Source organism: Accipiter gentilis, chromosome 11 (assembly GCF_929443795.1).
Source record: "Accipiter gentilis chromosome 11, bAccGen1.1, whole genome shotgun sequence".
NCBI lineage: Eukaryota > Metazoa > Chordata > Aves > Accipitriformes > Accipitridae > Astur > Astur gentilis.
In genome coordinates, this window is record NC_064890.1 from 17,372,903 (window position 1) to 17,387,012 (window position 14,110).

Sequence of the window (14,110 nt, forward strand, 5' to 3'; positions counted from 1 at the left end):
TAGAGGGAAACTTCAAAGCACTGAGAGTAAGATTTATGAGAGGCTATGTCTCACGGTACATAGCTGAGTGGTGAAGATCATAAAAAGAGTAAATGATAGGCTTTTCCAGCTTTTGCACCAGTCATGCTCTAAAAAATGTTCGGAGGAGTTAAGCTCTGCTTCTGGACCGTCCACTGCACTGCTTACGGGGTCCTCACCAGACACCCAAGCGCTGCGAGCCCTTGGGGGCTTGGAAGGGGCCACAGGCTGGGGAGAAACGGAGGTACCCGTCTGTACACAGCTGCTGCCAATCCCAGGGACACAGCTTGCCACGTCTACACCAATGGAGATGTCTGCTTATTCATTAAAGGCAGAAGAGGGCTTTCCTCACAAAAATTTCATGCTGTTGAGTCAGAGAAAGTTGAAGATTGATGGAGAAGACTGTGCTGGGACATCTGCGCAGAGAACACAACTAAGGAGTACTAACTGTAAGGAAGGATCTTACAAGTACATGATCATTTCTCTCTCCATCAGATGTTACCTCAGCTGGAGAGAGTGACAGGTCCACAGCAATCAAAGGGAAATTGTGTTGCAGTTATGAAGACGTAGAGTCACTACAAGAATCAAAACAACGGCATGGCATAGCACTGCTGAAAAAGAAGAAGAATTTCTAGACCTCCAACATTATACAGACCTTCACCAGGGTGGAACCACCCTACATAAGCTTTCTCACAGTACTGCCATACAGAAACTGCAAGGAAAGGCAACCAGGTATTCTCCTCTGAGGCACTGAGAAACAACTGAAGTTATTAAAAGGCTAATAGTCAGCGCTCTTCCTCAACTTTTCCTGCATCCAAAATCAGCAGAAAAATGTCATAAAAAATTGCTAAGAGTTTTTGTAAATGGGAACATATATAGCCTTTAAATTCTGAAAATAGTGCAAATCACCCAGCACCCTAGTAACTGTAATTATATTTGAAGTTTTGAAACTGAATAGACTATTTTTTGCAGCATTAGACTTGCCTAGGCTGTTTACATCTCTTTATTATATAAAAGCACCTGGAATCCCATAGCATAACTTTGAAGACCTGGACTAAGGGACACTGTTAAGGCAGCAATGATGCAAAACATTTTAGTAACTTCACTGCATTGCCTTAACGTTTGAATGAGGTATCAGAGGAATGACCCATGAAGCTGTCCCATACCATGGACAATGTCCCTACATTTATGGGAGGGTTTGGGAACAACAGAATTTCTTATTTGGTGTTTTGTATTAAAGACAAACTTGGTCACAGCTGTTTGAAAGTGCTGGCAAAGCCCCACAACCCTGTAAGGATAATCTTTTTTCAGGCTTGCTGTCACAAAACCATGGCCTTTCATAAGCTAAACAAGGAGTTAAAGATGCAGTAAGGAAACTGAAGGAATCAAATTAAGATTTGCTGTACAGGATTTGGCTGTTATACACCTGTGATCCCACCGCTCCAGTGGAGCTGCAGAAGCGTAACCGAGAGTGGAATTTCAGACCCTCTCGCCCAAGATAAAACACTCATTACGGCTACCCTGGCTGCCAGATTTCCCTACTTGAATGCTGAAATTCTCCCAAATAAATCTCTCTGGCCTGAAAAATGAGAATCCAGTATCAGACCAAGCTGGGAAAATAGTATCTGAAGAATGGATATAAGTAAAGACAACGCAGAAGCAAATCTTCACATTTACTTTTACTGCTGTATGTTTGCAGGAGCCAAACGCTGAGAACTTACTAAACACTATCCATAGGGACTGCTGGCACAATACTATGAAAACAGCTCTAATTACCTTCTCATGACACAAAGCCAGAATTCACAGTGGCCACATTAGATGTCATGATTCCTCATGTCAATATGGTATCACAAAATAAATCAGGAAGAAAAAAGTATAACACGTAAAAGATCTCTAATTGCTGTATTTGATTACTAGAAGATTTACAACCACTTAAGATTTCTCCTCTCTCTGAAGTGAAATCCAAGGAGAGATGCAGAGGATATGGAAAATTCTCTGACTATCTTTTTCCCTAGAAATTGCTCCTTGCTAGGGCTTACATAGCAAAGGAGGCAGAGAGAATGCCATATGCTAAGGAGAACTGTGGGAACATTAAATCTCTTCCTTATTTCAGGGGTTGGGTTTTTTTTTCCCCATCGGAGTGCTTTTGTTCTGTGCCAATTAAACTTCACTTTTTTGGGAGCACGACCGTCAGGGAGAACACTCGTGGCAGCTGCTGAGCAGGACTGCGGGCATCGAACTGCGGCGAGAGCTGCAATGGCAGGAGGCACCCACTGATGGCAAGGCAGGAATTGTGGGAATTCACACCCAAAAAGGTGGTGACTTATGGCCGCAGTGGTATACTCTTTAGGAGGCACCAGGATGGGGCTGGAAGTACAGCTCATTCAGGAACCACTGTGGCAACCATGCCTCCAAAACCACTGTGGATGACATGATGCATTTGCTCTTCAAGGGTTTGCCCCTGGGGAGTACAGATAATTCCACCTCTGCCCAAGCCTTCACCTACAGTTCATCTCAGCTGCTTCTGCAGTGCTCATACAGGAAATAAAGCTGGAAAAATTACATAGGCTTTCCACAGTGTTCAAGTTCATTAAATGGTTTGCTTAACTTAATTTGCATCCTTTAACCCTTTAGCCATGCACATAACTCCCTGCCATCAATGGCACAATTTTTAGCGTGTACATTGTTCACTCCTCTACAATAATTCGTAGATAAAGCAGTTAAAGGGGTCGCTATTCTGAAAAAACATGATTAAAAATATACGTCCTTCTTCACTCACCTCCTTACATCACAGGAAGTGAAGCTAATTCCAAATCACCTCAAACTAGCCAGTTACCAGGTTTCAGAAATATCTTGTGGAAGCTCAGTTTACCTTTGTGCCCGTAACAGAAGACTCCTGAAGACAGAGAAACTTTCATCATGTATAAATGACTAACAATTACATCAAAACAAATGGAGGGCTTCAAAGCAGGGTGGAAAAATGGGGGGAAACTCCATCCGATTAAGATAGGACATAATTATCTTCTACAGGAAATAAACGCTATATTTTTAACAGGTGACCACTCAGATAGATTCAGTACAGGGTTATGATTGTGTAGTGATTTTTCATCGAGTTGCAGTCTATCTCCCCAGAGAGATGACAGATCTTAGTATTTTCTTGTAATTATTTTTCTATGTAGGCTCTTAACTGGGAAATGGAAACATGAGAGCTCCCAGAGCAGGCTGCATTTCATTGACTATTACCATTCATATTTCAACTTTTACAATTCAAAGATTTGTAAATACCTCATACTGGTATGCTACTACACTGAGTTAATACCATGGTAACATTTCAGTAATACCAGAATCTCCCAACTTCCAGCCTTAGCAGTTCTGTGAGCCAATACACACTGCTGCTATTGAAACCAATCTATGCTGCTTAAATATAAATAGATATAAAATCTGGATCGTTGCAAACAATAAATATTTATATACAAGTGGAAAACACAGTATTATGATTAACAGATATAAACTGAGCTTGCAAATGGATATGAACATACTTGAAGAAAGGACAAAAAATCATAGGTAAATCAATAGTTCTTAAAGGAGACTGGGGCAAGATTCAATAATACACCTTCATAAAATATTTCTGGTAATAGATTACTTGTTGATAACATTTTCCACCTCGTTCTCTAAAGAGGATGAAAATCAACCAACTAATGACCAACATACGTGGGTCAGTGTGTCAAGTTTGATGGAAAAAACACTGTCATGCAACATGGAGCCTAAAGGCATTCATGTAACACAAACCAACCAGAGAGTAGATATGAAACTTCTACTGCATTCATTCAGCAATAGAACAAAAATATTCAATAATACTTGTATCAATTTACAGATTAAGGGATTCCAGAGCCCTCTTCATCATGGCTGGGAGTGTTTTCCCCTGGCCAACCTGACTGCAATCACGACCTGAACTGCCCTTCCAAAGAATAAAGTGTTTCACTGAAGTGTAGATAACTCTGAAACCTAAAGATGGCAAGGCTATAAGCAATGCTCACTCCTTAACTTCTGATCACTTTAACATCCTGGCAGCGGGACAGTTCATTTTTAACTCAACAACTATGCACTGGAAATACAATTACAGATCAAATCTTTCTTTGTGTATGAATACTATTGTGCCTCTCCTCTAAATATGTACCATGTCTGTTCTGACTACAGTGTTAATTATTGAATATGTTCATCAATTATTAATATAAGATTATTCTCTTTAATTTTTAAAGTATATTTAGCCTTTTTTTTGAAAGATTTCTAGCAAGAGACCCTGAAAATGTGATGTAGGAATGCATGTAATTCCAAAACCTAAGACATGGATGAATTAACTCTATTTATACGCATATCTTTGTTTAATGAAACTTGCTATTTCTAACCATTCTGATTTACACTATAATAGTACATAAACATGTTGAATGAAATCAACTGGTCATACAATCTACTTTGTGATGCCCAATGCTGCACATATTTTGCATTAGCTATATGTAATGGATGATGGACTTATAATGTATTTCACTGTGGAAGTCATTCATGAGAAGCCTGGCAGGAAAATCACTCCTCAACAAAAACCAAACATCCCAACCACTCACAGCTCTATTCAGGGTTTCACCAGTCAGGCAAAAAATTTGTTGCATCTCCTTAGGAAGATCCTGCTGCTCTAACCCCTGCTCTGATCTCAGGGAGCATCTCCTGTTCCCCCTGGCTGGGGAGAGCCCAGTTCACCTGCTGCTGCCACATCCCTGCTCGCTGATTCCTGCCTCCTTCCACCGTCACGTTTTTAATTGCAGCCCTGAGCCAAAAGACACAGAAAGTGAAGGAAAACCCTTCCACCTGGAGGGCTGGATCCAGCCCAGTAGGCATACACATCAACTGGATTTTTTTTACATGGAGACTTAAATAATTTATGTTTTCAATTTTTTATAACTTCAGCAGTGAGAGGCAGCATTGGGAACAGCCCCCTCTGCTTCACCCCTCACTTGCAGGGGTCACAGCAGACATTGCTGAGCCGCCAGCGTAAATTACAGCTGGCAGCACATCAGTGCAGAATGCTTAAATGTGTGTGCAATTTCAAATACATAAATAATCCCACTGACTTTACTGAAGCACCAGAAAACATTCAGCTAATATTCTTTCATAACTTCTCAGGAGTATTTGAGAAGCAGCACTTTGATCTTTATTAGTTGTCAAGTCCATGATGAGGCAAAGTATATTCCTCAGTAGGCTGCTGGAGACAGGCCTGGAAGCAGCTACGTCCTTCTAGAGTTTATCTGGACGTTTACAAACTGGAGCTGACTTGCAGTATTTCCCATAGATGCATATTATTGCAGTTTCTTGGGACCATGAACCATCCTCATGCTCTGGGCTTGCTGACGACCTCCTACTGAGGCTGCATACCCCCACTATACCCTGCTATGAGGGGACTGCTTGGGGGCTAGGAAGGCGTTAACGGGCAAAACCGCGAACCAGGGGATGTCCCCCACCTTCTTCCTTCCAGACAGAAGAAATACGTTTTCGTAAAGCATTTTGAGCAGGAATTCACACAACGCAAATTGCTTCAGCAGTTGTTGGGCCCCCTGCATGACCTGGAGCGAGGCATGGTTCCTACCACCACGCATGCACAGAGAAATGGGACTTATCCGAAGTGTCGTGTGACACTCACAAGCCTTCTCTTGACCAGAAAGCAGCGCCAGGAGTTTTTCTCCCTTTGACTAGGAATGTCAGCAATTTCAGCCTGACACAGAGCCGGCCTGCCTGATGGTCTAACACAGAAATCATGGGACAAAGATAAGATAAACACATACCGGTGTAGTCCTCGTAGCATTCACAAGTGTAGCCCCCTTCTCGGCTCCGACACAGCCCGTTGCTCCCGCAAGGGTTGGAGTAGCAGAGGTCAATCTCCGTCTCGCAGTAGTCGCCCGTGAAACCCGGAGGGCATCGGCACCGCAGCCCGTTGATGGGGTGGATGGGGCGGAACAGGACAGTGTTGGAGCTGATGAACGGGGCCGAGCTGTCGAACTTCAGGACAGAGACGCACTTCATGTAGTTCTCACAGGGCTCGCGCAAGCAGATGTTGTCGTCAAAGGGCAGCACCCTCTGCATGGAAATCATGGTCAGCAGAGTCCTGTTGAGGTAGATCTGCTCCTGCAGGTCCTCAGAGGGGAAGAACTTGTTTCGAATGCCACCAGGGAGCAAAGCCGAGAAGGTCACATTCAGGATATTGGAGCTGACGTCCGTGTCATTTTGGATGTTGAAAACGAAGATGCTGTCCTTGGCGGTGGAGAGCACTGTTGCCACCCCCTCCACAAACAGGGACAGGAGGGGAGAAAGGAACCTCTCCTGGGACATGTTCTCCAGCCGCACCGTGATGCTGTTCGTGAGCATGTCATCCGTGATGATGGTGACACGCAGGGTGCAGACTGCCGTGACACTGTGGACACCATCTGAAGGGAAGAGAGAAAGATAACAGAGATGTCAGAGAGCAGGCTTCAACCTATGGACAAGGAGGATCCTGCAGACCTGCAAGGCATTTCAGGGCATCGGGATGGGAGGGGGAAATGTATCCACCTTCTACAGTGATTACCAATGCCTTTCCTCAGGAAAGCAAAATAAAATCTCTTAAGGATTGCAACTGAAAGGACTAGAGACATCTCAAAGAGCCCAGAACACCTGGAGAACATCCCAGGCAAACAACTGGCAAGGGCTAGTGAGCAGACAGCCAGCCTGAGAGCCCCAGGACGGCCAAGGGGAAGCCAAGGGGAAGGGGCCTCTCATGATAGCGACTGAATGGATCCTCATACAAGTCACTGCTAGTCTACAACCGGTGCTGGGAAGTTGTCTCTTTTCACAGCACAACACCAAAATGATCTTCTCCGGGCGTGGTCTCAGGCTTAAAGAGCCAGAACTGTGCACAGACAGAGAACTGTGACCAGAGCTTCAGGTAAAAGTCACCTAAGGAAACAAGTCTTCACATTTGAACTTCTTCATTCTTCACACCTAAATTCTTCAAAATACTTCATGAAAATTAGAAAAAAACCCAAATAAAATACTCCTGCAGTGAAAAGCAGGCATTTAAAAACTCTTCCATTTTATCCTTCCTTTAAAGCATTTCTGATATTGCCGTAGATGTTCTGCAATAAAACCCTTAAATATATAAATATAACACTAATACCTGACACTGGACTGAGAGATACCACTGTGAATCTCAGTACACCCTGAGGCTTATAGTAGTGCTGTGAATGTACAAACTCTAGAGCATTCTATCATTGTGGAACGTAATTATGACACAGTGAGTGCTATAATTAATCCAAATTCAATGCAAGCATGGAATGGGAAGTTGCATCATCACTGAAACCAAACTACTTATTTTAATTCTGCCTCCTTGCTGACATTAAGGACTCATTAAAATACACATCGCATTATAGAAAAATATGGTTAGTATTACAGCAGCATCTAGAAATCCCAGGAGAGATCAAGACTGGTTTCTGATAGGAAATGTTCCTTCTCAAAGATCTCATAGTGTAAACAAACAACCAGAAATGGGGGTGAGTTCATCTCATGAGAGAGATGATCTGGTTTGAGTGGCCAAAACCAGGCCCACGGTGGGATTGAGAACTGAATCCAGTTCCCCTAGGTCCCAGTTCAGTGCCATAGTCTTGGCCCGATGTATCCCACAAATAATCATTTCACAAGTAACCTGCTATTACATTTATTTCAATTAAACCATAAGGTATGCGTGGAAATAGATTTTGAATCACATCAATGTAAAATCACAGCACAAACTGCATTTGAATCAATCTAAACCCAGTGTGAGATCAACATGCTAATAGCACAGATTGCTAAAGGTCATTTTCCTAAGGTTTATTATCTCAAAGTATAAGTTTATGACCCATTATAGTCTCTTATATAAGGTCTTTCAAGAACAGAAAAATCAGTACGGATCCCTTCCTATTCACTGTCACCTCTACACCTAAAGTGCTGTGTTTTGGGTTTTTTTTAAAGAAATGTATTGTTTGAAGATTTTTCCTCCAATAATATAGTAGCAATATAGTAAATTACAGCAGCATAATTAACCAAATGGCTTTTGACTCCCTCCTCCTGATCAGGTTGTCAGTAAAAGCTCAGCTGTTGACTTTTTTCCACAGCTTTTAGGCAAACAGAAAAAATCTTTTCTCCTGTGTGCTACTTTACTACTGCCTAGCTAAAACCAAACAGTCGGAAGTTGTCATTACATCTGTTTGATGTGCTCCTCACAGACGCTCACAGACCAGCTTTCACTTTCTCCCAAGTCTGCAGAAATCTTTATCTCGTCTTCCTCAGACTCATTCTAGAAACATGTAGTTTCAGCCTCCATCGAGACCCAAAGCAACCTTTAAAAATGACTGGTAGCCAAAATCCTCATTGCAACCTCCTCCTTCTGGGCAGTCTGTGGATTTCTGGCCAACAGACAATACAGGATACACCGTATTTTCACAAATGACATCCTCAGACTAGTTTACCCACTTCTGTCAACTGCACAGCTCATTCCCCTGAAAGGCCAGAAGCAGAACAAACTATTCAGTTGGGGTTTTTTTCCTAAGCAATTGACATTTGCCTGCCTGTCCCATCGGGTGCCTTAACTATTTTGCTATTTGTTGCACAATATGCTACAGAAGTTCTCTCATACCAGCAAGAACGCTGCACAATGGGTCCTTTTCTTAAGAAAACACTATGATCTATAGCCCATGGTATGTATAGTAAGAAGACAAAATACGATCCACTGTCTGACAACGCACTAGAGTCTACAAACTGTCATAATCAATATCAACTGTCACAATATGCAAGAGCTTCCCAGCATTCACAACAGCTATTCTGACACAGTTAATAAATCACTGGAAAAAGCCTGGTGTCAGATACCACACAGCCTCCTTGTTCCGCAGGCAGCACAAAAGAAAACCGGGCACAGACGTATAGCTGCAAAATGAAGTCGTGTTTTAAAAGCCAATTCGGCTTTGTGCAGCCCTGTTGCAGAGCATTAAAATAAAAAGGGAGTAAAAAGGAGCTGAGCATGTGTACTATAGGCAACAAAAGAGCGGCACGGCTATACAGCCGGCTGGACAAGCGCCTCTTTCATATCACCAGTGAGTCTGAAAGCAGCATCATGGGATCCGACCATCTATTCATTCAGAAATTCATGGAAAGTTGAAACAATCTGTGGTTTTATGGGACCAAATTAGTATCTATTCTACTTTCAACAGACAACATTCGCTTTGAGGGCTGGAACAAGTGCAATAAAGAAAGTGGAAATTTTGTCCTCATCTTTACTGGGAATTGAATTAAGCCCTAAATACACAATAATATATGTGTTTTGAGATTCACAAGTGAAATACTCCATGGAAGTCTCAAATGTTTACTGTCAGAAATGTCAGAAAAATAATATTAGGAAGTAGTATTTTATGGAGTGGTAATACTTTATGGCCTTTCACTGTCTGACATGCCTACCATACGCAGTTATCCGATATACATGCACAACCAATCTGTTATTCTGCTAACAAAGCTCTAACAATGTGATTTTTTTCAAAGTTCTTATGATAGAGCTGTAAAAAATCCCTGTCATGTTTTGGCAGATGCAAGATGGCCTCAGTCAGGGGTGTGAAACACCCTTCAAGTGATGCTACACAGGAGAAACTCTGGCTACACTTTACTCTTTGAAGCAGACCTTCGCACAGATGAACATATACACATATGCAAGGCTTAGCTGTCACCAGTTCTCACAGCCATCATCTGCTTGGCTTCAACAAACTAACTGGATGCAGTCGTCTTCCTGAAGGAGCTCTAAACACACAGGTCGTGCTGGCAGATGGGACGCGTAGGCATCCTGCTAAGAGTGGTTTGAGCAGACAGCCTGGATCTCAGCAGCCCAAGCCACTGCACTGCCACCCAGACAGCCTGAGAAAAGGGAAACACAGGACGAACCAAGGAAGATGACAAGATTCAACCTGTCCTTTGGTGGGCTTATCTCCTAAAACCCTTGTACCAATGGCTTTTGTCACTCTGCCCTCGAGTTTCTCTTCTGTAAAGTGGGGATAATGGCACTTATATGCACACTGTGAAGTAGTGGGTGAAGATGATGAAATGCTGAGATACTGGGGTAATGAAGGCAACATAAATACCCTAAACAAATCATAAATTGTTCTTTCAAAAGCTGTTGCAGACAAGTTTATCAAAAACAAGATGGAAAGATTAAAATAAAAGACCCTTAGCATCTCACCCATCAGTGAATGGACGAAGAGGATTCTGGGCGGCTGGGTGGCTGCACAGGAGAAGGTGTTCATTACAAATGCAGTCCCTGCACCCTGAATTTATATCCTGGCAATATTATTTTATGTATACTTTCTACAAAAGAAATCTCCAGAAGGTGGAAATCAAAGCAGACTGTTGTCTTTTGTGTCATTGTCATTGCTGAATAGGCTCCTTAAAAGCAGAATTACTCACCTTCATCCTCCATCAAACTAATGAAAAGATTTAATAGCAACCACATACCCTGACGCATTACAAAGAAAAGAGAAGACAGTAAGGCTGACAAAAGCTTGAACCTCTCTAAAATACATGAATAACTAAGAATTGATTAAATAGTCACTCTTTCATGATTACCTTTACTTTACAACAAACCTAATCAAATCTGAGACTGTAATCTCAGCTTTCTATCTTCTGGCAGTCCATAAACCAAAGAATTTTATTATCTAGAAATGTAAACACAGCAAAGTTTAACTGAAATGCATATTTGGCAATGGCAGCATCTGGCCAGAAAGGTTCTTTTGTTTGTTTTTTAAGTTGGCAGAAATAAAATAATTAACACTTTTTTGGCTTATTGTATACAAAGGTCTTAGGGCTAATTATGAAAGCTGCCTATTTTATATAAATACTTTAGCATCAGAGCTTTCTTTCATAGATATCCCAACCCAAATCTATTCTAGTTTTGCTTTATAACACATCTGAAAATAACAGATGTCAGAGTTTACGACAGCCATGCAAAGTCCTTGGCTAGCAAAATGTAGAATAAGGACATTTCAAAGGTTCAAATAACCTCTTGCTCTTCCCAGCACATAAGACACAGGCATGCCCACGGGTAGCAGCCATCGCTTGGTAACATGCCTTGGAATGATCCAACCTCCATTCCCCACTGCTTCCAGCCATGTCTTTACATATGAGAGTTAATACACACCTAGTCCAGTACTAAGCCTTGAATTACTGATGAGGATAACATACTTTGAGCGTCCTCTGCACTGCTAGGGTGGCAGTAGCATGTAAGTAGCAGCAGCTCGCAGAAATGGGGACTGCAGGCAATAACTTGGCTGCCTGAGCAGAGCTGGAACCCAAACCACGCTTCCTGCTGAGCAAACAGCTGTAAAACATCAGCAGATGTCCATAAAAGTGAGATGCATAGTCCTGTGCTAAGCTTCAGTTTGCCTCAGAAGGTCTGCAAGTCTTGCAGGTCTGAGTCCTTTCCTTGCATTGTGCTTCCACCACCATGGAAACAGATTTAAAATGCATAAAATATCAGTGTATTAATATTGTCCCTTCCAAATCACTGCTGTAGGCACTACAAAGCTTCACTTCTATGAGTAGAAAGAAGTCTATAAGCATCCATAAGACAAACTCCTTAAAATATTTTCTACATTATGGAAAAGTTCAGGAGCTTATAGCGCTGAGACAATATCCTGAAAAGAAGCAAACTGCGCAGAAGATGGCAGGTGGGAACCTAAGTAAGATGCTTTGCCAAAACAGCATAAAACATTACCAGAAAGGAAAATGATAACAGGCATAACGGTGAATTTACAGAGACCCTACCTCAGGGTCTTCCCAGTTAGCAAACCACCTCACTGGAGAAGTGTTTCAGGACAGAAACTGTATATGTGACCCCAGTTTGCATGTGCCTTCAGGGCACCTTGGCAAAGGACGTGGGGGCTGGTGTTGGCCTCAGCTCTCCGCAAGGCCAGAGAGATGGGCAGTGGCAAATGTCCCCTGTGCATCCCTAAGTAGTCTCTGTTTTGTGGTAGGAGCAGATGAAAGTACAAACGCCTCTTTTGCTAGAGAAAAGTGATATTATATGCTGCAATAACAGAAAAGTAACATCCATAAGAAATAGACTCCATCACTTTCCTTTGGAAAAACATAAACTTATTGTATATAACATCCTATCATTTCTTAGACAGGCACTAATGGACTCTGTCAAAGCCTCCCTTTCCTTGGGATCAGAAATGCCACTGATGAGCAATTCCTTCTTTATATCAAGCTGGATGAAATGACATGGAAATTATTCCCCTCAGCCACATGAAGCTTATGTTATTGATTTTGTCCCTTCGTTCAGGCTGCCAGTCTCAGCTCTGCGCATTTAGGAGCACTGACTGCCAACACAGGTTGTGGCCTTTGGAAAGGATATATAAAAATAATTGTCTATTATTCACACAGTGCCAAAGGTTCACGCTGGAACGACTGCTCTGAAGAACGCTGAAGCCCAGGTCTGCTCCAAAGACCATTACGTCAACAGGAAGATTCCCATTGACTTCAGTGGGCTTCGCTCCCAACCAAAATTGGGCCTAGAGCCTAATTCCCTGAGTCCTTGCCAGTGCACTTGCACAGAGCTTTACTCCTGACCTGGCACCCCCAAACAAGAGCAACAGTCTGCCCAGGAAAAGGTTCAGGGTTGAAAATCAAGACAGCGAGAGCAGAAAGCAAAAGATGAAGGATGAGCAGGGCAAGCGTGTGGACAGTAGAAACATGGACCGCACACCATGAGTTGTAAAGGTTGTAAGGGTTTTCCTAAAATCCTAAAATCAGGTGTCTGAATCTGTACCTCGACATCTCTAAATTTCTATGACGGATGAGCTGCCACAGCTCCCCTCCTGCAGATGCTCAGTTTTGAAAACACTGGCCAATGTTGCCCAGTGACCTTTGAAGAAAAGGCTGTTTGGAAAGGTCACAGGAAGGGGGAAGAGAACAATGTGTTACCTGGTGTTATGGGGGGATTTTAGATGAGAGGGCGAGGTAAAACAGAAGGCGGCTGAGCTGCGTGGCATATGCAAGCACACTGGCAATGGGGGCTCAGTTCTAACTGAGCTACAAGGGAGGGGAGTGTCCTGGGTAAAACATGTCTTTGTGGGGAAAAGAAGGTATCTGAGATTAACTAGTCCAAGGCTGGAAGATTGCTGGAGGACAGGCAGTGGTCCACGCTGGCCCAGAGTGAGTGCCTTTGTATGACTGCACCAGCAAGCAGCTCTCCCTAAACCAGCATTAACCATGATACCTCCAGCACTGTCCCGCTGCCATGGCAGCAGCTCAGAGCACCCGTGGGGTCTGCCCCAGCCCACACAGGACATGGGGTATGTACTTTGGTTGCAGCTATGCCAGCCTGTGCCCTGCCGCTGCACTGCCCCATGGCAGCATTAGCCACATCCGTGCTTGTGAAATGATGTTGGGGTCGGTGCAAGCAAAGGATCCCAACAAGTCTCTCCAGACACTTCCAGGAAAAGCCACCTCTAATGCTCACAGGCTGCAGACACTCTCAAAAACACTTCAAGTCAAACTTTCAGGTACTTCTTTTTGCAAGACAAGTCATCTCTTCATCCTGACAGAGATGGATACCTGGGACACCTGGGGAAAGTGGGCACTGCGACCTGGGACTTGCAACTCATGGCAGCTCTGCCTCAGTGGTCCCCTTGGCAGCAGCCATAGCAGTACCAGCTAAATCAGACAGCTAAAAAACCCCAAGCTGTGCGAGGAGAAACCATGCATAAAGCAACTGCAAATTCCCAACGCGTATAAGAGAAAAAAAACCTAATTTTGGCATCGTTATCTTTAATGTAGCCTGTGCTGTTCAGGACTATTTACTCTGTACACAATACTGAAAAGGAAAAAAAACATATTTCAGTTTGCAGCTTTAACAGGGGATTAAGAACAAATGGATACCAACTGGATTGCTCAACATTGTACAAGTCTGCCATTAGCTTTTCTGAAACCAGCACCTGCAAGCTGAGAATTTTGAAATGCTAATTGGGTCGATAGCACTAGTCTGGGGGAATATGTC

The 14,110-nt window shown here is 43.0% G+C and overlaps 1 protein-coding gene across 1 annotated transcript in view; it reads right to left on the reverse strand.

The window, feature by feature from the left end:
- Window positions 1-14,110, reverse strand: part of CELSR1 (cadherin EGF LAG seven-pass G-type receptor 1) — a 177,953-nt gene that overhangs the window by 100,274 nt on the left and 63,569 nt on the right. Inside the window, exon 2 of the mRNA XM_049813922.1 lies at window positions 5,850-6,488. Coding sequence (XP_049669879.1) covers window positions 5,850-6,488 — 639 coding nt within the window. The remainder of the gene's footprint in view (window positions 1-5,849; window positions 6,489-14,110) is intronic.